This window comes from Megalobrama amblycephala, linkage group LG24, assembly GCF_018812025.1.
Source record: "Megalobrama amblycephala isolate DHTTF-2021 linkage group LG24, ASM1881202v1, whole genome shotgun sequence".
Lineage (NCBI taxonomy): Eukaryota > Metazoa > Chordata > Actinopteri > Cypriniformes > Xenocyprididae > Megalobrama > Megalobrama amblycephala.
This window is the reverse complement of record NC_063067.1, coordinates 5,079,603-5,105,102: the sequence shown is the minus strand read 5'-3', so window position 1 is coordinate 5,105,102 and position 25,500 is coordinate 5,079,603. Positions and strand designations below refer to the sequence as shown.

The window sequence follows — 25,500 nt, the reverse complement described above, 5'->3', positions numbered from 1 at the left end:
AACCTGAGTGAAGATCTGATACTGTTATGATAAAGACAGTCATTAGTGTGAATGAGTCTGATCTATAGCAAACACTATAAACATCAGCACTATATAACCTGAGTGAAGATCTGATACTGTAATGATAAAGACAGTCATTAGTGTGAATGAGTCTGATCTATAACAAACACTATAAACATGAACACTATATAACCTGAGTGAAGATCTGATACTGTAATGATAAAAAGTCATTAGTGTGAATGAGTCTGATCTATAACAAACACTATAAACATCAACACTATATAACCTGAGTGAAGATCTGATACTGTAATGATAAAGATTCATTAGTGTGAATGAGTCTGATCTATAACAAACACTATAAACATCAACACTATATAACCTGAGTGAAAATCTGATACTGTAATGATAAAGTCATTAGTGTGAATGAGTCTGATCTATAACAAACACTATAAACATCAGCACTATATAACCTGAGTGAAGATCTGATACTGTAATGATAGTCATTAGTGTGAATGAGTCTGATCTATAACAAACACTATAAACATCAGCACTATATAACCTGAGTGAAGATCTGATACTGTAATGATAAAAAGTCATTAGTGTGAATGAGTCTGATCTATAACAAACACTATAAACATCAACACTATATAACCTGAGTGAAGATCTGATACTGTAATGATAAAAAGTCATTAGTGTGAATGAGTCTGATCTATAACAAACACTATAAACATCAACACTATATAACCTGAGTGAAGATCTGATACTGTAATGATAAAGAGTCAATAGTGTGAATGAGTCTGAACTATAACAAACACAATAAACATCAACACTATATAACCTGAATAAACATCAACACTATATAACCTGAGTGAAGATCTGATACTGTAATGATAAAGAGTCATTAGTGTGAATGAGTCTGAACTATAACAAACACAATAAACATCAACACTATATAACCTGAGTGAAGATCTGATACTGTAATGATAAAAAGTCATTAGTGTGAATGAGTCTGATCTATAACAAACACTATAAACATCAACACTATATAACCTGAGTGAAGATCTGATACTGTAATGATAAAAAGTCATTAGTGTGAATGAGTCTGATCTATAACAAACACTATAAACATCAGCACTATATAACCTGAGTGAAGATCTTATACTGTAATGATAAAAAGTCATTAGTGTGAATGAGTCTGATCTATAACAAACACTATAAACATCAACACTATATAACTTGAGTGAAGATCTGATACTGTAATGATAAAAAGTCATTAGTGTGAATGAGTCTGATCTATAACAAACACTATAAACATCAACACTATATAACCTGAGTGAAAATCTGATACTGTAATGATAAAGTCATTAGTGTGAATGAGTCTGATCTATAACAAACACTATAAACATCAACATTATATAACCTGAGTGAAGATCTGATACTGTAATGATAAAGAGTCATTAGTATGAATGAGTCTGATCTATAACAAACACTATAAACATCAGCACTATATAACCTGAGTGAAGATCTGATACTGTAATGATAGTCATTAGTGTGAATGAGTCTGATCTATAACAAACACTATAAACATCAGCACTATATAACCTGAGTGAAGATCTGATACTGTAATGATAGTCATTAGTGTGAATGAGTCTGATCTATAACAAACACTATAAACATCAACACTATATAACCTGAGTGAAGATCTGATACTGTAATGATAAAGAGTCATTAGTGTGAATGAGTCTGATCTATAACAAACACTATAAACATCAGCACTATATAACCTGAGTGAAGATCTGATACTGTAATGATAGTCATTAGTGTGAATGAGTCTGATCTATAACAAACACTATAAACATCAGCACTATATAACCTGAGTGAAGATCTGATACTGTAATGATAAAGAGGCATTAGCGTGAATGAGTCTGATCTATAACAAACACTATAAACATCAACACTATATAACCTGAGTGAAGATCTAATACTGTTATGATAAAGACAGTCATTAGTGTGAATGAGTCTGATCTATAGCAAACACTATAAACATCAGCACTATATAACCTGAGTGAAGATCTGATACTGTAATGATAAAGAGTCATTAGTGTGAATGAGTCTGAACTATAACAAACACAATAAACATCAACACTATATAACCTGAGTGAAGATCTGATACTGTAATGATAAAAAGTCATTAGTGTGAATGAGTCTGATCTATAGCAAACACTATAAACATCAGCACTATATAACCTGAGTGAAGATCTGATACTGTAATGATAAAAAGTCATTAGTGTGAATGAGTCTGATCTATAACAAACACTATAAACATCAGAACTATAACCTGAGTGAGGATCTGATACTGTAATGATAAAGAGTCATTAGTGTGAATGAGTCTGATCTATAACAAACACTATAAACATCAACACTATATAACCTAAGTGAAGATCTGATACTGTAATGATAAAAAGTCATTAGTGTGAATGAGTCTGATCTATAACAAACACTATAAACATCAACACTATATAACCTGAGTGAAGATCTGATACTGTAATGATAAAAAGTCATTAGTGTGAATGAGTCTGATCTATAACAAACACTATAAACATCAACACTATATAACCTGAGTGAAGATCTGATACTGTAATGATAAAGAGTCATTAGTGTGAATGAGTCTGATCTATAACAAACACTATAAACATCAACACTATATAACCTGAGTGAAGATCTGATACTGTAATGATAAAGAGTCATTAGTGTGAATGAGTCTGATCTATAACAAACACTATAAACATCAACACTATATAATCTGAGTGAAGATCTGATACTGTAATGATAAAGAGTCATTAGTGTGAATGAGTCTGATCTATAACAAACACTATAAACATCAACACTATATAACCTGAGTGAAGATCTGATACTGTAATGATAAAAAGTCATTAGTGTGAATGAGTCTGATCTATAACAAACACTATAAACATCAGCACTATATAACCTGAGTGATAAAGAAAATCCTTATTTATCAGATCTACTGTATTTACAGGTGTCAGACAAGCGTTTTAGATAATAAAGGTTCTGGGTGAGAAGTTATGAATTATTTACAGACAGCTGATAAACAATTATTACATTAATTAATAGTCTTGAGTTACTTACGGCTGACAGTAACAGTGAATCTCTTGTTTAAAGTCTGTTTGCTGCTGCTGATCTTCACTTTATAAACTCCAGAGTCTGTGGTTCTGGTGTTTGTGATGGTCAGAGATCCGGTCTGATGATCCAGCTTCAGTCTGTCTCTGAATCTCTCATCAGGATCATATAATGGTGGACTCTTGGCCTCTAGATCATGTTTAGCTATGAGTTTTCCTTCATCTCCAAACCTCCACACTATCAGCTCATCTCCGTGTGTTTCAGTATCAGTCTGAAGAGTGACAGATTCTCCCTCCGTCTCTGATACACTCTTCGTTTCACCTTTAAAAGCATCAATAACAGCTGGAGACTCTGCATGAGACAGATTCACAGATATTAAACATTAAAAAATTAAAGTTACTGGTGGCACTAAAATATTAACTTTAACAGTCAATTAGTTTATCTCATGATTACTACAAAAAGCATGTATTAATTAGTTTATGCTATATATATCTATCCATCTATATAATTTAAGTGCTGCTGTATATAATTTTCCTTAAACATATTCCTTATATATATGTGTTGACTGAATCTGCTCCCTCTATAGGCAAAAGCTTTTCTGTAAGATTGTTTTTCTAAGATTTTCAGGCTGCAGTTTAAAATCTTTTTAAGATTTTTAAGAGAAGTTTAATTCATTTTAATTAATAAAACAACAATAAACTTAAAACATCTAATTATTCATAAATAAAAGTGTCCTCACCATAGACAGTAACGCTGAAACTCAAACGTGAGGTCCCAGTTTTGTGGTTGATCTCTAGTTTATAAAGTCCAGAGTGTTTAGTTCTCATGTTTGTGATTGTCAGAGATCCAGTCTGATCCAGCTTCAGTCTGTCTTTGAACATCTCAGGGACAATGGGATATGAAATGTCATTTTCCTCGATTTGAGCAATGACTGAACGTAAATCTCCAAACCTCCACAGTAACTGATTAATTCCCTGTATTTGAGTAAGATCAGGGTTAAGAGTGACAGATTCTCCCTCCATCACAGTCTTCACTTCATCTGTTCCAGCACCACACACTCCTGCAGAACAAACACAAACAGTTTCTCAGAGATTAAACTCATATAACACTGCTGCTCATGTTACTGAACAGAGTTCAACAGAAATCAGTCTTGAGCTCATAAACACATTTTGACTGTTATGTCCCAGGACGTATATCGTTTATTGTTGTCAATTTTGTGAATGTGTGTATGTGACAATGGCTGCGCCCGAAAACCTAGGTAGGTGTCTTGCTGCCTCGCCGCCTTATAAGAGAATGACTTGTACGGCAGTGTTTGTGCATGAAGGCACCTCACGAAACTGCTTTCAGACAGACTTCTGAGGCAGTGTAACAGTTTAATGATCTACAGCAAAATAGCACAAGCTTTGCTGAGAACTAAACAAATATTTAATTACTACAGTAGTAATTTCTCAGTAGAAATGATATCAAAATTGAAATATGTTGGTCAAAATCGATCATTTATACACAAACTAGGCAGCAAACGCAACTTTTGGACGCCATCTTTATTTTTCTAGCTCAACTGTCACAGAATGGAAAGCACAGGATTGTGGGATATCAAAGGTAGCCAAGGATACATCTATGCTTCCTTCAAAAATCGATCTGAGGAAGGTATCTCATGAGACAGGAAGTGCTATCATTGGATTCGGACGTGCCTTGATGCCTTACTACCTTGAAATGTGTCCTCAGAAGGCAGCATTTTCCAGTTTTCGGACGCAGCCTGTGTCTCCCTGATACCCAACAGCATGCTGGGAAGTTTAGTTTTCCCTGTTTTCCTGTTCCTCTTGCAGGAGCCCAATTGATGCCACCTGTTCCGCATTAGAGTGGTGGAGAGGAGCTTGCATTTACACAGAGGGAACTGGGTGTTCACCAGAGAGAGCATGGCCTGTCTGCCCTCCCAGAACTAACGTTGTATCTGCTGTAGTGAAAGTAGTTATCTGCTGTATTAGTGCAGGGCGGTAGACCGGTTCATATGGTATACCGTTTTCAATTTCGAGACCGATATGAATTTTTCAAAAACCGCCATACCGGTGCGTAGCTAAAAAGGTCTTCACAACCCTGTCAAACTAAAAGTTTGGTATAACTTGAAATAACAGAAATATACTATTGTACAACCGAGTGTACTTCGATTAATAGAGATAATAGCCTAATAATAATAATTAATAATAAAGACAAACTCAAAGGTCTTCATTGAAATTACAGATATTGCACAGTAAAAATGTAGCCAACTTATTAATATTATTAATTAAATTAAATTTAATTTGATTATGTTTTAAACTAAATTGTTAGCTTTATAAACTGATTTGATTACATTTTTAAAAACATTTTTATTTGTCTTTACAATGTTTATATAGGCCTAATATATTCCCTGTACCCCTGACAGTAAAATATGCCAAAAAAACAGTGACAAACCGTGAAATCACCAGAATCTTAAAAATAAACCATCATACAGATTGTTGGTCATCCCGCCCAGCACTATACTGTAGTTACACTGTGTAATTGCCCCATTATCACTGCCTGTAGACGCAGTAGGGAGGTGGGTGCCTTGTTTTTACTAACCCCTGTTTTTCCCTGTTTTCAGTTAGTAAGGTAGTCAGGTAAGAGATTTGCTGTTTATATGATGTTTTGTTTGATAGGTTATTTAGACTCCCTTACTCCCAAGTAGCTATCTCCATTTGTTTGTTATTTTGGCTTTAACCCCCTCCTGAAGCTAGAAGAGTCTTCTCATTATTTATCATTACTTATTTGAGTTCTCTCTATTGTTTTGCCTTATTCTTAATTTTTATAAGAGACTTTACTTTGAATAAAACCTTAAAGAATAAATCTGTGTTTGTGTGAGTGCTGGGAGTGCCGACAGAACCAACTCTCTCTCATCTTTGGCCCTGTTTTTCAAATGAATATGTTTTCATTCATTTTTACTTCTATATGTTACTCTCCCATCACCCCTAGACAAAAGGGGGACATAACATGACTTATTACAAGGCCCCTATTATGCTTATTTATGGGTTCATAATTTTGTTTATTGGGTCTGCAAAACTGGTTTACATGATTTAATGTTTAAAAAAACTATTTTTATTATAAATGTACATTGTTGCAGCATCAGTTTTCACCCTCTGTCTGAACACTCTATTTAATAGAATCCTCAAGAACAATAAAACTGTATAATTCCCCACCAAATGTTAAGATTGGGAGGTAATGCACTCTCAAAGTTACATAATACAACACCAAAAAGGTAATACCCCAGGTGACACAATTACAGAACTGGTCTGTCATACATACACTTGAAATGAATGGATAAAAATAACTCTCTGAAATCACTCTGAATATCCACAGTTCTTAAGTGTACTGAATAATATGCTATGAACAGTGGCGTAGCGTCTGGGCATGCAAGGTATGCACGCGCATATGGGCCCGGGCGGATTAGGGGCCTGCTATTACGGGCTTAACCCCAAAGTATACTTCGGGCATCCGCGCACCGTTTGCGTCGCAACATTTTCGTCATCAGGAGGGTTCGCGGACGTCCGCACTCCCCGTCCGCGTGTAGCCCAATTTTTGTTATGGCACGGACAGTGTGTGTACTGAAAACAGCCCATGCAAGAGTGAATTGAGTGCTTGAAAACAAAAGCCCACTAGATCGCCGAACGCGTCTTTCTGCAGCCAAATACTTTCAAAGTCTCGCACGCGCGTCTGTGCGCGAGACAGAACCTGTGTACATATGTTCAGAAAAATGAAGTATAATAGAAATAATGTTTTCAATAACTTGCTATAGCCTATCTATGTTAAATGTACTGAAAATCATTAAGAATCTGAATAAATGGACCATAAAATGGTCCATCCCATGTCTTAGCGATGATCTATGGTATTTGACCGGTATTCGCATTTCTGTCATTTTTAAAGTGGGTTTCTGAAACTTACGCATGCAGTAATGTCAGTAGTACAGAATTTTAAATGAGTGTCGTTGGTTTTCTGAAAAAAACGACTATGTCTGCACATTTTAAGATACTGCACAAGATGTGAATAAATGTAACTCGTACTCTTGCTGGGGTGGATAGGCCTACTTTATATTCAACGAAATAAAATGCACATAAAACGTGATGGAAACAAATTTAGAGAAGAAACTTCTAGTAAATTTATTAGGAATAAAACATGCATTAAAAAAGTCTGTGACAGAATAATTCATTCATAACTGGAATAATCTTCGGACTCATCGCATCTGACATGATGCTATGATCATTCTGAAATTCCAGTCGATTCGGTCGAATTCAAGCATAGACTGTGTTGAAAAGCCGTTTTTTTACATTTTTAAAATAGATCCGCAAAGTCAAAATGATGGAGGAGCACATAGTAGGCCTATTGTAGTGCTGTTGTTTTAGAAATGTGTTTTTTTTTTTTTTTACATTTTTGTTTGCATGTTACTGATGATATCTTATTCATATTAAAAGTCCACGAAGCCAAGGGGGGCCCGTACATTTTTTTTTGCATATGGGCCCGGGGCTGACTTGCTACGCCACTGGCTATGAATAAATATTAAATGCTGTGGGCCAGCACCGGGTAGGGATGGGCGATAGTATCGTTCGCGATGTATAACGTTGAAAATTCTCCTCACGTTAAAAATTTGTCTCCTCGCGATAATTACGATAAGTCTAGTTGTTGACGTAGTTTTGTGCGCGACCGATTCACTGTTCAAGTGCAGAGTTAAAACAAGCATGACTAAAGGCAGACGTGAGGCTGATGAGCAGCTTGTTGTTAAGCGAGGAGCTACCGCCACAATTTGGAACTGGTTTGGTTATAGAAAATCAAATGCGGATGAAACTACCACATGTTCAATGAATGAACCGTATGTCATTCACGCCGGTGTTGATAGCGCGCGAGTGCAGGTGAGACCTGAACATCTCACGTTGCTACTGTGTTTAAACTAAACTCATTTAAACCTTGCCACTTTAAACATTCAACTGTAAGACGCAAAAGAGAACTCGCGCGCGCTGTGAGGAGATGTGTACTCATCCGAAGCGCACTTGGGTAAAGTTGGATTTATATTCGCACATTCGGACATCCGTATTCAATAGCCTTGTTAATCACACTACATTGGACATTCAGTGGACATTCACAAGTAAATATGCCATTAAAACAATACTTGCCTATTTTGATCGACTGTGAAAAATGTTGTAAGTTGACAATCGTTGGTTGTCAATATCATCTCGCTGCTTAAAATTCGCAAACATTAATTTATTGCACATTTATTGGAAAGTCTGCATTTATCAGAAGTCCGAATGTGCGAATATAAAACCAACTTTACCGAAGTGTCCGAAGCGCGTACACGGAGAGCTGCGTCACAGCTGTATTTTGTAAACTATCTGAACACATAGTTGGAATTGTTACTTTTTGATACAGTTAGGGCCGTTATGGTCGGCATGACAACTGTGCCACCGCGGTCGTGTGACATATATATCTATATATATGACGGAAAAAATATGAAGGCCGTTTGTCATTTTGACAGATTACTGAGGCTGATGTAGCTTGTAACTGTAATTCCCACCTCTGTCCAGTTAGTGGTGAGTGTGCTCCAGTGTTTCTGAAGTGCGCAAGCTCAGTCTCCACAATAAAATGAGCACAGGCAAGCACTCAGTTTAGGTATATTTTATAATAATAAAGTTATGATACTTATACTTACATAATTCAGTTTCTAATCCAGTTTGTTTTGTTTTAAATGGTTCATTTTGTTAATTTTCTTGCTGACTATAAGTTTATGGTCAATGAATTCTGAGGTATACATTTAACGTAATGTTAAGTGAAATTGTTTGCAACACTGACTGAACTGACGATTTCGGTAAGCTACTGTCTTTCAACATATTTTCATGTATTTCGTTCTGCAAAGAGGAAAGGATGATCAAGCTGAAAACTGAGAAGTGACACAGTCTTTGTTCAACTTTCTTTTCATAATATAAATAAATGCCAAGGCCTATTACCTTATCCTGCAAGTTCATGAATAAAAATGAAAATGTGGATGAAATCAGAAGCTATTAAAAGTCTTATCATCATAATATAAAAATGAAAATTACAGGTAATAATTGATTGACACATTTTTTACTGTCCATCAAAATTATATATATATATATATATATATATATATATATATATATATATATATATATATATATATATATATATATATATATATATATACAGGGTGCTATTTGTGAAAAAAACAGAGGGGGGGATGTTTTGAAAAGGTTTTGTTTTTATTTTTTTAAACCACAGTGGAGCTATATACTATTTTTGGTATATAAATTGGTAAAAAAATAAATAAAAAAATCTTCTGATTTAACCTTGAGATTTGAAGTATTACATAGCTTAGATATTTGCACCACTATTTACAATGACACTAATAATTCTTAATTTCTGATAGAAATGCAAAATCAATCAGTAGTTATTAATAGAATAACGAGACACAACCCTTTACATTCAATCGCGTTTGGTCCCATTTATTTTTGATTTCAGTGCATACACATACAAACTTTAAGTCCAAAAGTGTGCACATTTGTAGAAATGCACATTTACCTCAGATTTCATTAGATAGAATATAAGCTGGGCCGTACGCAGGGTTTCATAATTACCGAGGTCAGAAAATGTTGTTTGCTAGGGGGGTACGGGGGCATGCTCCCCCGAAAATTTAGATTTCCCTGGTGTATATGTGCAGTTTTAAGACGTTTTAAGGCCAACAAATTGGATAACAATTTAAAACCATGTCAACAAATAAATGCATGCACAGGTAGCTTTAATCGCATATTTGGTAATTTCATGACTTAACTTACAACAGAACAACGACGGTCATTGCTCGTAGCTTTATTTAAGATATAATAGCTAAAGTAATTATGCACTGCGCACCACGAGCACAGTATAACGGCTGATTGGACAGTCGTGTTCATTTTTCTGAGTTTTTCCAACATAGCCTGACAACATCTCGTCTGACCGCAGTTCTCTGTTGTTCAACTGAAGCTCCCTCGTCGTCACCTAACACCTTTTCCGCGCTCGTTTGACTTGCGCCTGGCGCTGAGGTGAAGTCGGAATGCGCATCTGAAAAGCATCCCGTTTGTTGTGGTCGTAAAGAGACGGTTCTATATAAACGTAGCGTTTTACTTGGTGATGTTTTAAAAAAAAGATTTTTATTTTTGGTATTTTATATGCTCTGTAGGTGGTTTGTGGAGTAGCATCACCCGGGAGGGATATTTTTTATCCCCCCCGGGGATAAAAATAATTCAGCAGAGGCAGGGATACATAGACCAGAAGGGGGGAAATCACCCCTGTCCCCCCCACAAATCGCACCCTGTATATACATAATTTATATTATCGTCATTGGTATCGTTATCGCAATAAGTACCTGAAATTATTGTGATAATTTTTTTAGGCCATATCGCCCATCCCTAGCACTGGGTGTGGCACACATGTCCTGAAAACAAGTGAAACCAAATCATTTCGATCACCCCCTAGTGGGTGGCTGAAGTATAGGTCATAAACCCCAACATCTCCATGTAAACAAATGGGACATGAGCCAAATGAAACAATCAAATTACACTTCAAATTCTTTTTTTTTTTCCAAAGATGATTTCTGTCATTTTAGGTAGCCATTATCACGTTGATGTATGTTCAACTGTTTGTTTTTAAACAGTTTGGTTTTAGTTAGCTATCTCAGAATGCTTTGACATACTAACGCAGTACATAATGCCTAAAGCCCCACTGGGATGGGATTAGTTTAACATGGGGAGGTGAGGTAAAGTAATTATTACCAGAGCTTCTCAGTGATTTTAGTCCCATCCGAATGTGCCATCTCCGTAATCATTACGGACGATGTCAGTAAAGATTACGGCGACTTTTACCTTCTGTAGAAAGGTCCGGAAAAATTACCTCAGGTAATACTAATCCCGTTCGAATAGACCCGCTGTAAATATGTACGGTAAAATTCCATCATTTCCTGTTTAAAAGTAGTTTTCTGAGCATTTTTCAAGCATGGAAGCACTTGAAGAAACATTCATTTGTGTTGTAGGTGGTGGGACAAGTCTGTTGCAAACCTCAAGTATTTTCCACATATCATTCAGAGCAAAAAGAAGATCGAAGCAATTGTCAGAGGCACAAAACTAATTTTATCTTTAGCTAAGTGCCTATTACCATCACAGTCCAATCAGAATTTAATTAATAAATCATTTGACCGGACCTAACTGTTATTTATAGTTCATATATTTAAATTATATGTGTTTGCGCATATGGTATCAGGAAGCAACGTATATCCACATGACGGTGGGTGACGGCCGTGACGGCCGTGACGGCGGTGCGTAAATTGAGTTACCCCTCCCACTTTTGCTAGTTTTACTCAGATGTCTTGTCCCGTGCCAATTGGTCAATAATATTACAGATGTCCTGAGGTAAAGTTGCATTACTCCACCTCCCCATGTAAAATGAATCCCTTCCGAATAGGGCTTTAGGGAACGTCTGCCAATTCCCCAACTGCTTAAAAACGTCTGATCTGGGTAAATTAAGCTGACTTTTAACATTTAAAAAAATCCAAAGCTTGTAGTACATTAATATTTGTCAGACTGACTTACTGCAATTTTGCCAGCATCTCCCTTACTGTATGTACAGTACACAAATATTTCTATGAAAAAGTTACTGCAATTCACCAATACGTGTTAAAAGAAAACTTTTACAGCATTTTTTTTCTTTCACCTGTACTAAATCATATTTCTAACTATAAACCTACTACAATCTTTAGAACATGAAAAAATGATTTACTGTAAATTTTATATAAAAAAAAAAAAAAAAATTGTATATCATGTGTGTATATACTATGTGATAGAGTCAAAAGTACTGGCTTTGGTACCACATCAGTACTGAAATTTTAAAAATGTGACCCTTTGAGCGCTGTTGAGCGAATTCATAAATACCTCTGATTGGCCATTTTGTTCACGCGCTCAGGCCCGGATTAACATAAGGGCTGGGTGGGGCTGAAGCCCCAGGGCCCGCGGATAGAGGGGGCCCGTGATTGGCTGGAGGAAATGAGATTGACAAGTCAAAGGTGGTTGATTTGTGTCTAATAAAATAACAAGAAAAAATGATTGGAAAATGTGCCTGACTGATAAATCACCGTCCACTCAAAATCACTTTACAATTCGCGCCATGACATCGGGAAATGCCTCTTTGCGTTATGCTATCGCAGGTAGACTAGAAAATGGGAAATTGGCCTTTATTGCTTGTTCAGCCTCACTGGTGTTCAAAATGATAAACAAAAGTGATAGTGGTGCGCAAAAAAGGAAAAACAAGCTTGAAAGGGAGAAAAGGGATGCTAGTCTTACAGCAAAAATTCCAAAACTAACTAACTACTTCGGTTCACATAAAACATCCGAGCCAGTGGAAGACCCCGCGTGCAGCGGCAGCTCACAGTTATCTTCACCCACCGACACCGTCGCCGATCTGCGTGCTTTACACGTTGAAGAAGGTGAGATAGCAGCTGCAGCAAGTTATTATTCTTATAACGAGTTAAGCCCTATTTGGATGGTAATTGTTTCTCATGAAAACGTAAGGTGTTTTCAACATTTACAGGGACGATTGAGTCGATTGATTTTATTGCCGTTTGAATTCAGAAAGTCAGTGTTTTTCTCTCATCATCATCACCCGTGTAAAAATACCGAATTAACTTTCCTACTGTTTTATGACAAACAGCAATGTCGTCTCCACTATCTGCCTTTGAAGCACATTCTATCAGTTGCAGTTCTGGTGCCTCCATCCGTACAACTTGACCTCGACACATTCACATCACATGTTAACACAGCGGTAGTTACTCACGGGACACTGCACTTATTTGCAATCACAAAAGTTCTTTATTTGCATGTGCTTTAAAGCCCTGCCAGTTAAACATGTCATTCGTGTGCTGTTCTGAGATGCGCTTTTTCTGACCCCATACACCCGAAGCGTGCACACACACTTAAGCCTGTCAGACAGCACCTGACTACTGGACTTCATCTTTCGCTTCTGATTGCGCTATAATACTGTCAAATACACAAAAGGTTTACATAAACACAGTTGATTATGTCTGAAGTGAGTTGAGAAAATCGGACGCGTGCAGGTCTTAAAGTGACAGCATCCTAATAGTTAGCATGTGGACCCTTGTCCTTAAAGGGATAGTTCACCCCAAAAATTAAAATCCTGTCATCACATACTCCCTTTCAAGTTGTTTTAAACCTGAATGTGTTTCTATCTTCTGTTGAACACAAAAGAAAATGTTTTGAAGAATGTGGGTAACCAAACAGTTGCTGGTCCCCATTAATTTTCATAGTAGGAAAAAAATATAATGTGGAAATCACTGGGGACCATCAACTGTCTGGTTACCCACATTCTTCAAAATAGTTTATTTTGTGTTAATAAGAGGAAAGAATTATTGTGTCAGCCATATATGCAATACAATTTTAAAATATGTTAAATATTTTATATGTTAAATATATTTTAAAATATGTTAAATAGCATGGAATATTTAGTGTGCTTGTGTGCACACTAAATCATATAAAATGATTTGATAAAATGAAATTTGTAAAAATATTAAAAATAATAACAATAAAAAAAAAATTATTGTGGTACAAGACACTGTGGCATGGCAATCATATGAAAGGGGGCCCTTGGTGTTGCTATAGCCCCAGGGCCCAACGTGTTCTTAATCCGGGCCTGCACGCGCTCATCGGATATGTCTGTTATTGGCTTCAGTGATCAAAAACTTTGTAAATACATAATCTGACCCATCCTGTTTGAAGTTCCAGTAGTGTCAGTTACCTTTTAAACATTCTATGGTCAGATGAAACAGCAACAAAAAATTAGCTTTTTAGCAGCAAACACTTAAGATTGGTTTGGTGCAAACAGGGGTAAAAAGTACCCCATGTGTACAATGAAATATATTGCTGTCTCTTTAATGTTGCAAGCCTATTTTTCTGCTAGAGATCCTGGACATCTTGTTCAGATACATGGAATAATGGAATCTATCAAATACCATAAGATAAAAAATCAAAACCTGACTGTCCCTGTTAGAACTCTTATAATGGGCTGTGGTTGGACCTTCCATCAGGACAATGATCCAAAACAAACATCAAAACCAATACAAAAATGTGTCACTGAGCACAAGAAGAAACTTCTGCCATGGCATCCCAGTCCCCTGACCTGAACCATATAGAAAATGAGTGGAGTGAACTGAAGAGAAGAAGAACCAGCATGGAGCTGGGAATCTGAAGGATCTGGAGAGATTCTGCATGAAGGAATGATCTCTGATCTCTTGTCAGGTGTTCTCTAAACTCATCAGGCATTATAGGTGAAGACTCAGAGCTGTTATCTTGGCAAAAGGAGGAGGTTGCAAAAAGTATTGAATAAAAGGGTATGATTAATTGTGAGCAATGTGTATTAGAGTAAAACATTTATTTCATAACAGGGTTTATGCAGGTTTCAGTAAGTCAAATTTAAGACCTTTTTAAGACATTTTAAGACCATAAAGATTGAAATTTAAGACCTACACGACGCATTACCAAAAAATATTCAAATCAAAGAAATTCTGAAAAAATCATTTTATTTCAATGAATTCAGTCATTGAAAAAGCATTAATTTAATTTACAGATAAAGCAATCACATTAGTAACCTTCCGCACACATCAATGTGCCAAATGCCCAAAACCTTAGGCCCAAAATGAAAATAGGCTAAAACAAACTTGCCCTCAAATAGAATAGATTTCATCTCATATTTATTTACATTACAAAACAGCATATTAATAGCCTAATAAAGATTGAACAGGCTACTCCAACCAATGTAACAACCAATGTAGCGTGCACACACACACACACCAGATAATCCATTTTAGATAGATAGATACTTACCTCGGGATAATTAGAGTATCTATCTAACATGGATTATCTGATATATGTATGTGTGTGTGTGTGTGTGTGTGTGTCCCGCACTGTCCCATGAACTGTGAGGCCAGGTACCTCGACTTAACAATTTGGCTTTTATTGAACGTTACAACATACGGCCCGGTAAGAGTACGAATCAAGTCCCTCTTTATAAACTCCCCCAATCCAAATCTCGCCATAAGCGATCTTGTTGGGCCCGCAAGAGAACGGCTTCGCGATTACTGAATCAGGGAACATAACTTGGAAGAGATCGCTAATCTCACTGTTGCTATTAAATGAGTGGTGTTTGTTTAGTCACCGTGTGTAGTATACAAATCACCTCGGCTTTCGATGTGTCAGTCGCTCCAAAAGTACCCCGAAGGTTGTTCGACGGAGCTGTGATGATATTGCGCTGGAGACCGGAGGAACCAGGCATTGAGGAGGACGACGGCAGTGGTGAGGCTAATTGGCCGAGTCCGCTGAAGGGATTTTGCGGCTAGCTTGTGTTTCTCCGCTCTGGCGTGTGACTCCAACGCCTTTACACCGCTTCACACCCAGACTCTCTAACTGAATTTTTTTTTTTTTTGCAAAGTTTGCAGTGAGCCTCGTACCTGGAGCTGGGTACCGATTGTAACCAACAGCAGAAATCGCTGTGATCTAGCCATGTCTCGTTGAAAGTACACTTTTCCATTTTCCACACGTAGCCGAACTTTAACAAACTCCGAGGAGACGCAGACGTATTTCGCGGGCAGGTATTGCATTTATCACGGGATTTGTAGTTTTATCACCGCGTATACCAACACCAATATACCCCAGAAAGAACTACGACTCGCTACTTTTTTGCTACTTTGTAATAACTTTCAGCAGGTAGCGTTTCTGGAAATAAGTAAAAAAATTTAAGACCTGACTAAATGAAATTTAAGACCTCGGATGAAAATCTGGCCGTTTTTAAGACTTTTTAAGGCCTTAAATTTAAAGTTCTGAATTTTAGACTTTTTAAGACTTTTTAAGACCCCGCGGAAACCCTGCATAAAGAGATTTTCCCCCCATTTAAAATTATTATTCTCCAATGAAAGGTTGGTTCCCTCACTCTGCGTTTGATTACGCAATGGGGAACGTCACATGACCCAGGTGTCTGAAAGCAACTATCCAACTCCAATCCCTATTGGCCAGCGACAGCCTAGGGATTGGAGCGCCTGCAGAAACAGAAGACATCTCATTGTCTTTCGGTCCTGTTCTGTCTGATCGCGACTATATCGACTCCGGTAGGGTTTTTATTTATACCTTACAAACGTTCAAGAGAAATCTCATGGATAAGAGAAAGAAAGTGAAGCTCACAAGCAAACAATGTCAGGTGGCCGATTAAGGCCGACCTAAACATACATATTAACTGAAGTGACGAGTGCTAACTCAAACTACTCTAGAAAACAGCAAATGAGAAGCAGCTCTAAACAGGTGGCTAATTTGCTGCTATAGCGAAATCGTACAGTTATTCAATCAATTTATGGGTGAAATATATGAATATAATAAATCATAAAGCCTTATGATTAATTATAATACATATACCGACCCAAGAGGGAATTATGCATATATGTGAATTAATTACAACGAATTATAATCAATTACGTATATGATCAGTTCTAGCTTAATAGTTGTTTAGAGAAACTATTCCAGTTTGGCCAGCAAACTGTTAAGTTTTCCACAGAATATTATAAAAAGGAATGTTATTCTCTGGCCAAGAGAATAAGTTCCTATTATAGCGTGGGAAGGTTTGAACTGAGGACTTGAAAGTTAGTTTCACCGGAGACGGTGGTCCCGAAAGATGAGCGCGATGGCAGCACGGTCGCCGTGACGTCCGGGAGAGACGTGCGTGAGTGGGCGATGGATGATTCAGGGTAATCAGGAGAACACACCAAAAAGTTGTGTGTATTGGTGCTTTTATGGAAAACCAAGCTAACACACCCCCTTGGTTGGGACAGCCAATGACATAGGTGCAAAGTTAGAGGGCCAAACTTTCCTTTGTCTTGTCTTGTGGCTTGATTTGCATAATTTATGGAGGCATCCGATAGGAGTGTATTTTCTTCACAGTATCATTAAAAATAGAACAGTGCATTTTGCAGTTAAGTGACATACATTGGTGAATCAGGGAGAGAAAAGAGCTTTACATCGAAACCAAACTCGCCATAAGAAAAGCATATAAAAGAAATTATAGTTTACAATCAAATGTAATCGTTAGAAATTATACTAGTACAACTACAATCCTAGCTAAGCTTATACAGTGGGGAATAACTATATGCAATTTGACATACAACGGCGGTCACATTTAGGCATAATTATATTTTACACATACAGTCTTCAATGCATGTTTGTGTGTCTGTATGTGTGTGTTGGAATGTGATCTGGCACTTAGTCCACATGAAGGGTCCTTTGATGTCCCAAGAGCTAGGAAATATGGTTCTCTGTTTTACCTCAGAGGGTCCACGAAAGTGCCAAAGGCGCTTGTCTTTGCAGACCGGCCGGAGCCGATGTGAGATTTACAACACAGTTTAACAGGCTAAAAGCATTCTGAAGATTCCAAAGTTTATTGACCAACCTTATACGTGTACCTATGCTATACTGCCTATTGTTGTTGTTGTTTTTACCATTGTGTTTGCGAGATGACATGCTTATAATAATGTATACAGTTGTAATAATACATAATGTTCCATTTGAACTAAGATTACAATTTTAACACATAAAACACGTGCGTCAGTTTCAGATGAATTTACAGGTTTAAATATAAATACTAGGTTTACATATGACTCAGTAAAGCCCTGACATTCGGTTCTATTTATTTAATGAATCATAATGCAATTGTATTATTCAATGCGCTATTATTATGTTTGAGATATCAACCACTGGTCGATGACCATAATGTTTGTATAAACTGTAGGTAACAACTGGTAAAATGTACACCTAGGTCATAAAAACCGTAATGATACCTACACGTAAATATTTTCTTCTCAGCCATATCATCAATTGCTCTTGAGCGAAATCTCCTCCCATTCGTTATCTGATTGGCATTTCGCAAGGATTCCTGGGTAGTGAAAGTGTGCGGAGCCTGCATCTATGCAGGCTTCGCGGAAGACCGCTTCAAGGGTACAAAGGGGGCGCTGCTGAGCACACTTCAGAGCTTTAAAATGCTGAATGGGATGGCCTACGGACTCGTAGACTCGGCGAGCACACGCAATTTAAGTCCACGAGACCGAAAGTCCACATGAAGTGCGCCATTTGGGACAGGGCCATGGACAAACAGGCTGAATGCCACTTGTTGCTAAGATTGTAGGCCCTATAGGCCTCCTTTTTAGCTGATATTCTGGCAGGATGCTTGTGAATCCAATACCACCATCGGCCACACCCCACCTCTGTTGAGTAGGCCTTAAGCAGGATTCTCTTGGAGTGTGTGGCGTAATATGCACTCCTTTTAGAAACTAAATATTTGAATGCATGGCCTAATGGTTGGTATTGTTATGGTCCCCACCTGCTGATGCCACGTGTTTACTAAGGTAGGCCCTATGGGCCTCCTGCGTAGCATGTTGGGGTTCAGTTATGTACTCCTCACCTAAGAGTAAAAAGGTGCTTTTTCCGAGTACTGTTCTGAGTGGCTGACCTCTCAGGGTGAGTTCTTGTGGTAAAACTTTACTGAGGTTTGGTTATAACTACATCAGCCTCCTTGAGTCTGGCACAGTCTGTGTTTTTACTCTACAGTTGCTGAACGCCACTTGTCGCTGAGATTGTAGGCCCCACTAGGCCGCCTTTTTAGTTGATTTGTTGGCAGGATGCTTTGGAAAATACCCGACCACCTTAAAAAGGCCACGGCCCACTTCGACGGATAGGCCCTAATCAGGCCTGTTCACGCTGGGTGGCAGCATTCTATGTATTTCTTCTGAGGAAGTTTCAATACTAAATACATGGCTTTTGGGTGGACTGGTTATGGCAGCCGCTTGCTGATGCCATATGTTTACTAAGGTAGGCCTCTTCTCTGCCTCCGGCGTAGCATTTGGAGTTTAGCTGCGTACTCTTCTCGCTGTGAGAATTTATGGTGCTTTTCTGAGTACTTTGAGTGGCTAGCCCCTCAGGGTGTATGCTGTGGTGAAACCTTACTGAGGTTTGGTTTGAACTGTATCCCTCTCCCTGATCTTATGCTAGTTGAGCTAATAGCCTAGATGTCTAAGGTGGATCTATTCAATGCTCCTAGAGATGGCCACTGGACTTATGCCATATGTCTAAAGGTTGCTAGGCCCTATGGGCCGCCTTTTTCAACATAGTGGTATATGTTGACATGTATTTCTCTCTGAGAACCTTTATATACACTTCTGGTTGGCCAGGGGCCCAGATGATATTTAACCTCCTTTGTGTTGGTTGTTTATCGTTCTTCGGTGCCTAAGAACACTGCCACGAGCTGATGCCACGTGTCTGTTGAGGTGATAGGCCCGTATGGGCCTTCCTCGACTATGTGTTGGTGTATGTTGTACTCCTCTTGCTTGAAAGAGTAAAAAGATGCTTTTACTGAGTACACTGCTCGTTGGATTGTGTTGGGTAAATTATCATGTGGGCGCTTTGCAGCCTCTTATGCTGTCATTGAAGTTGCCCGTCTGCTGCAGCAAGACAGATGTTCAGGGTGGCCCCTTGAGGCCACTTTCTGAATATACTACTGTTTCACATATAGCTACTATCATGCTGTAGGCCCCTCTTTGGCCTCCATGAGTATGTGCCCATTGCATGGTCTACCTGTTAGGTGAGCTTTGTACTTCCCTTTTAGGGTTATGTTTGTAATGGTGCTTAGCTCCCTGAGCTGATCATGGTGGTAGGCCTTAAACCTAAGATTCAGCCCCAGGCTGGTTTGTGCTCCCCTGTATCAGGGTTCTCTAGCGCACAGCCTCCTCAGTGCATTAATTAAGCACTGAGTAGATCCTAGGATGAGCGGATTATCTCCCCTTAATAGGAGGGTTCATAGCACTCAGCTGAGTTCTGCTCTCCAGGATGTCCATCACTACACGTGGGTTTGAGTTGCTCCTGCCCTTTTGCAGTCGCTTTTACCCGCTCCCTTCTGTGAAGGATGTGTTTTTGAGATTCTGTGTTCAGACAGGGATTGGCCAAGACTAAGCTTGTCTTACGATAGACCAGGTCGGCCTCCCTGGTGGCATTGGAGGTGACTTCGTTCCCCTCTAGTGATGTGTCAGGGTTCCCTTCGGTTCCCTGGCCTCATTCCCTAGAAGAGGCCACTTTGTCTGCGGAAAAGTTGGTCTCAGATGCTCTAGCGGCCTTATTAGGCCTTCTATCTCTATAGAGGAAGGCCTTTTGTAGGCTCAGCTTGGGCTGTTGGCCATAGGTAATGCCGTCACTGACAGCCTGGTGTGACCCGAGGGTGAGTTGCTAGCGTTTCCTTCAAAACTGCTCGACGTTTGTCAGTCATATTTTTTGGCATGCACTCTCCTCAAGCATGGCGGCATGGGTATATCGTTCCTCATTGCGTAATCAAACGCAGAGTGAGTTCCCTTTCAAAGGGAACGTCTCAGGTTACGTATGTAACCATAGTTCCCTGAGAACCAGGGAACGAGACTCTGCATTTCCTTGCCATGCTTCGGGCTGCCTGCCCGATTCCCTCAAGACGATAGATGTCTTCTGTTTCTCCAGGCACTCCTTTTATACGTCTGGGTTGAGCCATATTACGTCATAGGCTGTCGCTGGCCAATAGGGATTGGAGTTGTTGGATAGTTGCTTTCAGACACCTGGGTCACGTGACGTTTCCCATTGCGTAATCAAACGCAGTGTCTCGTTCCCTGGTTCTCAGGGAACTATGGTTACATACGTAACCCGAGACGATTTTTGTACATTTTTTAAATAAAAGATCAAAAGGATAAACAATGCAGATTCATGTTCACAGCCTTCTTTAGTCATATTTACAAAGGGTATGAATAATTTTAAGCACAACTGTATTGAGCACAATATTATATATATATATATATATATTTCTATAAGAAGCGACTGATCATCTGTGTGAAGACTGCGCATTGTGCACGAGCACCAAGAGAACTGATATCAGCAGCAACGAGCAAAAATAAATCATTCTAGCGAGAGATCGCCTCTTATTTATCACAAACCAACAAATTTCTTATCGAATTGAGATGTTACTTTCTTTTAGGTACGTCCTTGCGTGGCACGAGATCGAGACACGTCCCATCCGCAAATTGTGCCTATACAATAAGAAACCTACTTTGAGGAAACTATTAAAATATTCCACAGAATGAATCTTGTTTTATTGCCCTCGCAGCATTAACATTCTCAACATGAGTCAGGAGAAATTGTGCATCTCTTTAGTTTACAGATTACATTGCAGTAGAATATTTGTTTTAACACTCTGAGGTCTGAAGGTATCGCCGGCGATACCACCGTGGTTTTTTCTTATCAGTGTGAAAGAGACTCAAAATACTCCGTCAATGTTGCACATACAATTAAGAGTTATACACCATTTTAATCTGTGGAATATCTTCTTTCATTTGTGTACACTCAGAGTAAAAACAAAATGTTGTGCTCTTTGTAAAATAAAGAAAACTAACATGATGCGTGATCTCTCCTCTCCCTCTGAACGAAGTCCAATCTGATAGTTCTTAGAAAATGAACTGTAACTTAGTAAATACTAATTAGGGCTGGGCGATATATCACATGCGATTCTCACGCGCATTTCGTCAGTAAAGCCGGTTCCCTGATTACCGCTAAATCGCCATCACCTGCTTTCAAATGGAGCGCCTTTTAATAGACAAAGCCGTAGTTCACGGAGAAGCCACGCAAAATCGCGTTCAGTATCGAAGATGAATCGCATGCAATATATCGCCCAGCCCTAATACTAATGACAAAAAAATTACACTTATGTCTAAAAAAACGTTAAGATGTCAGGTTTTAAAACATGTAAGTCAAATCGAAAACAAACCTTCTGTGTTTATGTAATCTGTATGAAAAGAGAGCCATGTCAGAAGTCCGTGATTCAGCTCATTATCCGCTAATGCGGCCACGCCCACGGAGCCAGCGTTATTCAGACGCAAATTCAGTCAATACATGCATACAGCATCTCAATCGTATATTTATTGTCTTCAAAAGTGTTTTGAATAGCCATATTTAGCGATCTCTTGCCTCTGTTAGTTCCTTGATTGTCACATGATAATATGCCTCTTCTTTTACTGAGGCATTTGTGGACAAAAGGGGCAGAGCGCCCACCGGCTGCAAATGAATTAAAAACACAGCATCCAGCGCTCATAATGATGACGATATAGAATAATAAATATTACTCCTCTGTATAGAAAATTGATATAAACATATGAGAATCCATCAATATTTCTCCAAATGTGTATGCTTTTAAGCATATTAAGAAATTATGGTCAATATAAGATTTTAAGAGTCAAAATGTGAAGCTTGAGTCTTAGATCTTTTTAATGATGTATAGTTTGTCAACTGCACATCAACATTTAGGCTCTATAATATAACAAATATAGTAGCCTATATGAAATGCCCTAAAGGTAGGAATGTTCAGACGCTTTGCATCACAGAAATACATTATATTTTAAAGTATATTAAAATAGAAAACCATTATTTGGTTAGAGACTTGAGACTTCTTTTAAAAACATTATAATGGCATTATAATGTGTTAAATCTTTTGACTGGTAGTGTAATTTAACATAGGCCTATACAAAATTTTCTTCATATCATGTGCAATAATACGTGCATGCATGAGATCACAAAAATCATGTTTTTTTTTTTGTCCTGAGTGGACTTTAATCCTGTTATTAGCATGATCACAGAGGGTTTTTTCACAGCCTACCTGACTGAAAGGCCTCATTAATATGCAAGTCATTTCAGGTCATTATTATTCAATTCTTTTGTCTTCACAGGTGAGAATCACCCATTATACATGAGGATTCCCGCCTCCTCGCATACTGTGTTTCTTGACCAAAAGTGTCTTAGAAAATTTAAATCTCTCTATTGTTTTATATGAAGGAGTAGGAAGGATAATTTTTACTTCATTCTGAAGCAAAAACTCTAGTCTACAACCTCCAATACCTAGAAGTCTTATGAACACAGATTTAATATACTTTTTTTGGCCTTATTTCAGTGACTTAAGTTTTTGTTTTTTCAATAACCACGCATAAACGTTATTCCTTCAAAAACACAAACATGTACATACATGTTCCTCACATATTATTGTAGCCTAGTTTGTGCTGAATACAGTGTAATGACACTTTTTCCATTAATATGTTTATGAACAACTGAAAAAAGCACAAATGTCAGGGCATGTCAAAACTTCTCCAGGGCCCCAAAAATCCTCAGACCCCTGAGGGTTAAATGTGAATTATTTTATTTAAAAGTACACATTTCATGCTTTCTTTAGACCTATGTATCATGTGTGATAATAATTAGTTGAGGTTTAGTTAACTTTTTAGACGTTTCAGAAAAATTCAAAGGCAGATGAAAGCGCATTCTGTTTTTTTTTTTTATTATTTATTTTACAAAAGCAGAAGGTTTTGTTTTTATTGTGAGCATACACAAATAAAAGTAGACCACTTGTTGTTTGTGATGATGTCTTGCACTAATCTGTATCGCCAAAAATGACGGAGTAGGCCTATTTTAAGTTGTTTCATCTGTCATGAGGAAAAATCTATCAGAAAGCGCCGGCGCATTCGTCGGCCAGAGGGTCAAAGAAAACGTAGCCCATTTAGTTTCATATTTGTTTAAATATTAGACTATAGCCTAATATTAGTTTTTACATTTCATTTATGTTGATTATGAAAAGTGAACAGTATGACTAAGATGTAACAGTATGTCGGGAGACATGCAGTGGTCAGGCGTGATTTTCACCACTTCATTTGTACAACTTCAAGTTTTGTTTTGAGTAAGCCTTTCTTTAAAGTAAATTTCATTTTGTCTAAATTGTATCTTAATTAATCTTAAATCTTAATTATTGTTTTATCAACCAATTGCATGGATTTACTAAATAGGAAGAAAACCAAGAACATTGGGTTCTTATTAATTGATAAGATATTGTTGGTCGAACAATATATTTTAGTTAAAAATTATCTGTAGACATACTGGAACCTAGGTGGAACCTTAAAATGATCATTAATACTCTTGTTATACTATTTAAGGTCCTGAAGACTTTTATGCACTTAAATTTATCTGATGAACTTGAGCGGGGTAAAATAAAGAAAGTGATCAGCATGATTGATATTCAAAACGGTAAGCATGCGCTGCATCTGCAGTCTGCGAATTTACATGAAGAAATAGGCAGTTGTCTCCTTTACTCAGGATCAGAACTGTGTGTTCAAATGCAGTGTTTTGCACCGACGCCAGGCGACAACATGATCGGCTTTCATTGGTGTGATATTTTCCCCTACCAGATTAGTTAATATTTTGGTGCTCTAACTCAGTGAAACTTTCACATGCAGCATTTCATTTAAAGGTCCCGTTTTTCGTGTTTTTTTTGAAGCTTTGATTGTGTTTATAGTGTGCAATATAACATGTGTTCATGTTTCGCGTGTAAAAAAAACACAGTATTTTTCACATAATTTACTTATCTGTATACCGCTGTTTCCACTGTCATAAAAACGGGCTGATGACTTCCTTGTTCTATGAAGTCCCTCCTTCAGAAATACGCAGGGACGTGCACAGGAATTTTGAGGGGCAGTTGCTCTGACCTAAAAACTCACGGGCTATATGAAGGACTGAGAATAACAGGGTCTTTATCACCTTTCCGACAACGTTAAGTCGTCTCACCCAACAACCGCGACAATCTCCTTCTAGTGCCGCTCATGCAGGCTCAGCTCAGGTGCTGGTCGCGTGCAGCGCTGCAGCCACGTAAACAGAGTTTGCCCTTCCCCTACTGACTTTCACTTTCGGACGGGTGCGAATATGGAAGTGAATGAGGCTTTGCGATTTTTTTTTTTTTTTATCTAGGCCTACGTGAAATTCTGCATCCATTGTACGATTTTTTTATTTATTTTTTTCTACCTCGGAAGGGCAACGTGAGTCGAGAAGGGCATATGGGCAGTTGCCCGGGCAACCTGAGCAACCCCCCTGTGCACGTCCCTGGAAATACGTAACGAGTTCTGATTGTGCCAGCGGTTCCTGTGTTGTGATTCGACAGCAGCTTAGCGGAAAGGTCCCGGAAAGGTCACGCCTCTTACCATAACGTGGAGATGCATGCGCTCAGTGTTATTGTAAACATGTCTTTAATTTTACCCTATCAATTTGAGCCGGAATCAGACCCGGTGATTGCACTGCGGGATGAAAATAACAGCGTTTCGACGACATGGCGACAAACACACTCTACAAACGCAACTCTTGTGTATTCCTGTGGGCGGAGGTTAGTCAAAAAACTGTTTTAGTG

At 38.1% G+C, this 25,500-nt stretch overlaps 1 protein-coding gene across 1 annotated transcript in view; it reads right to left on the bottom strand.

The window, feature by feature from the left end:
• Positions 1-3,070: 3,070 nt before the first annotated feature.
• The window catches only part of LOC125260545, a 31,334-nt gene continuing 8,904 nt past the window's right edge, over positions 3,071-25,500 (bottom strand). The window contains exons 2-3 of the mRNA XM_048178954.1: positions 3,878-4,198; positions 3,071-3,489 (exon numbers count right to left, since the gene is read on the bottom strand). Of these exons, the coding sequence (XP_048034911.1) occupies positions 3,140-3,489; positions 3,878-4,198 (671 nt within the window). The 3' untranslated portion in view covers positions 3,071-3,139. The remainder of the gene's footprint in view (positions 3,490-3,877; positions 4,199-25,500) is intronic.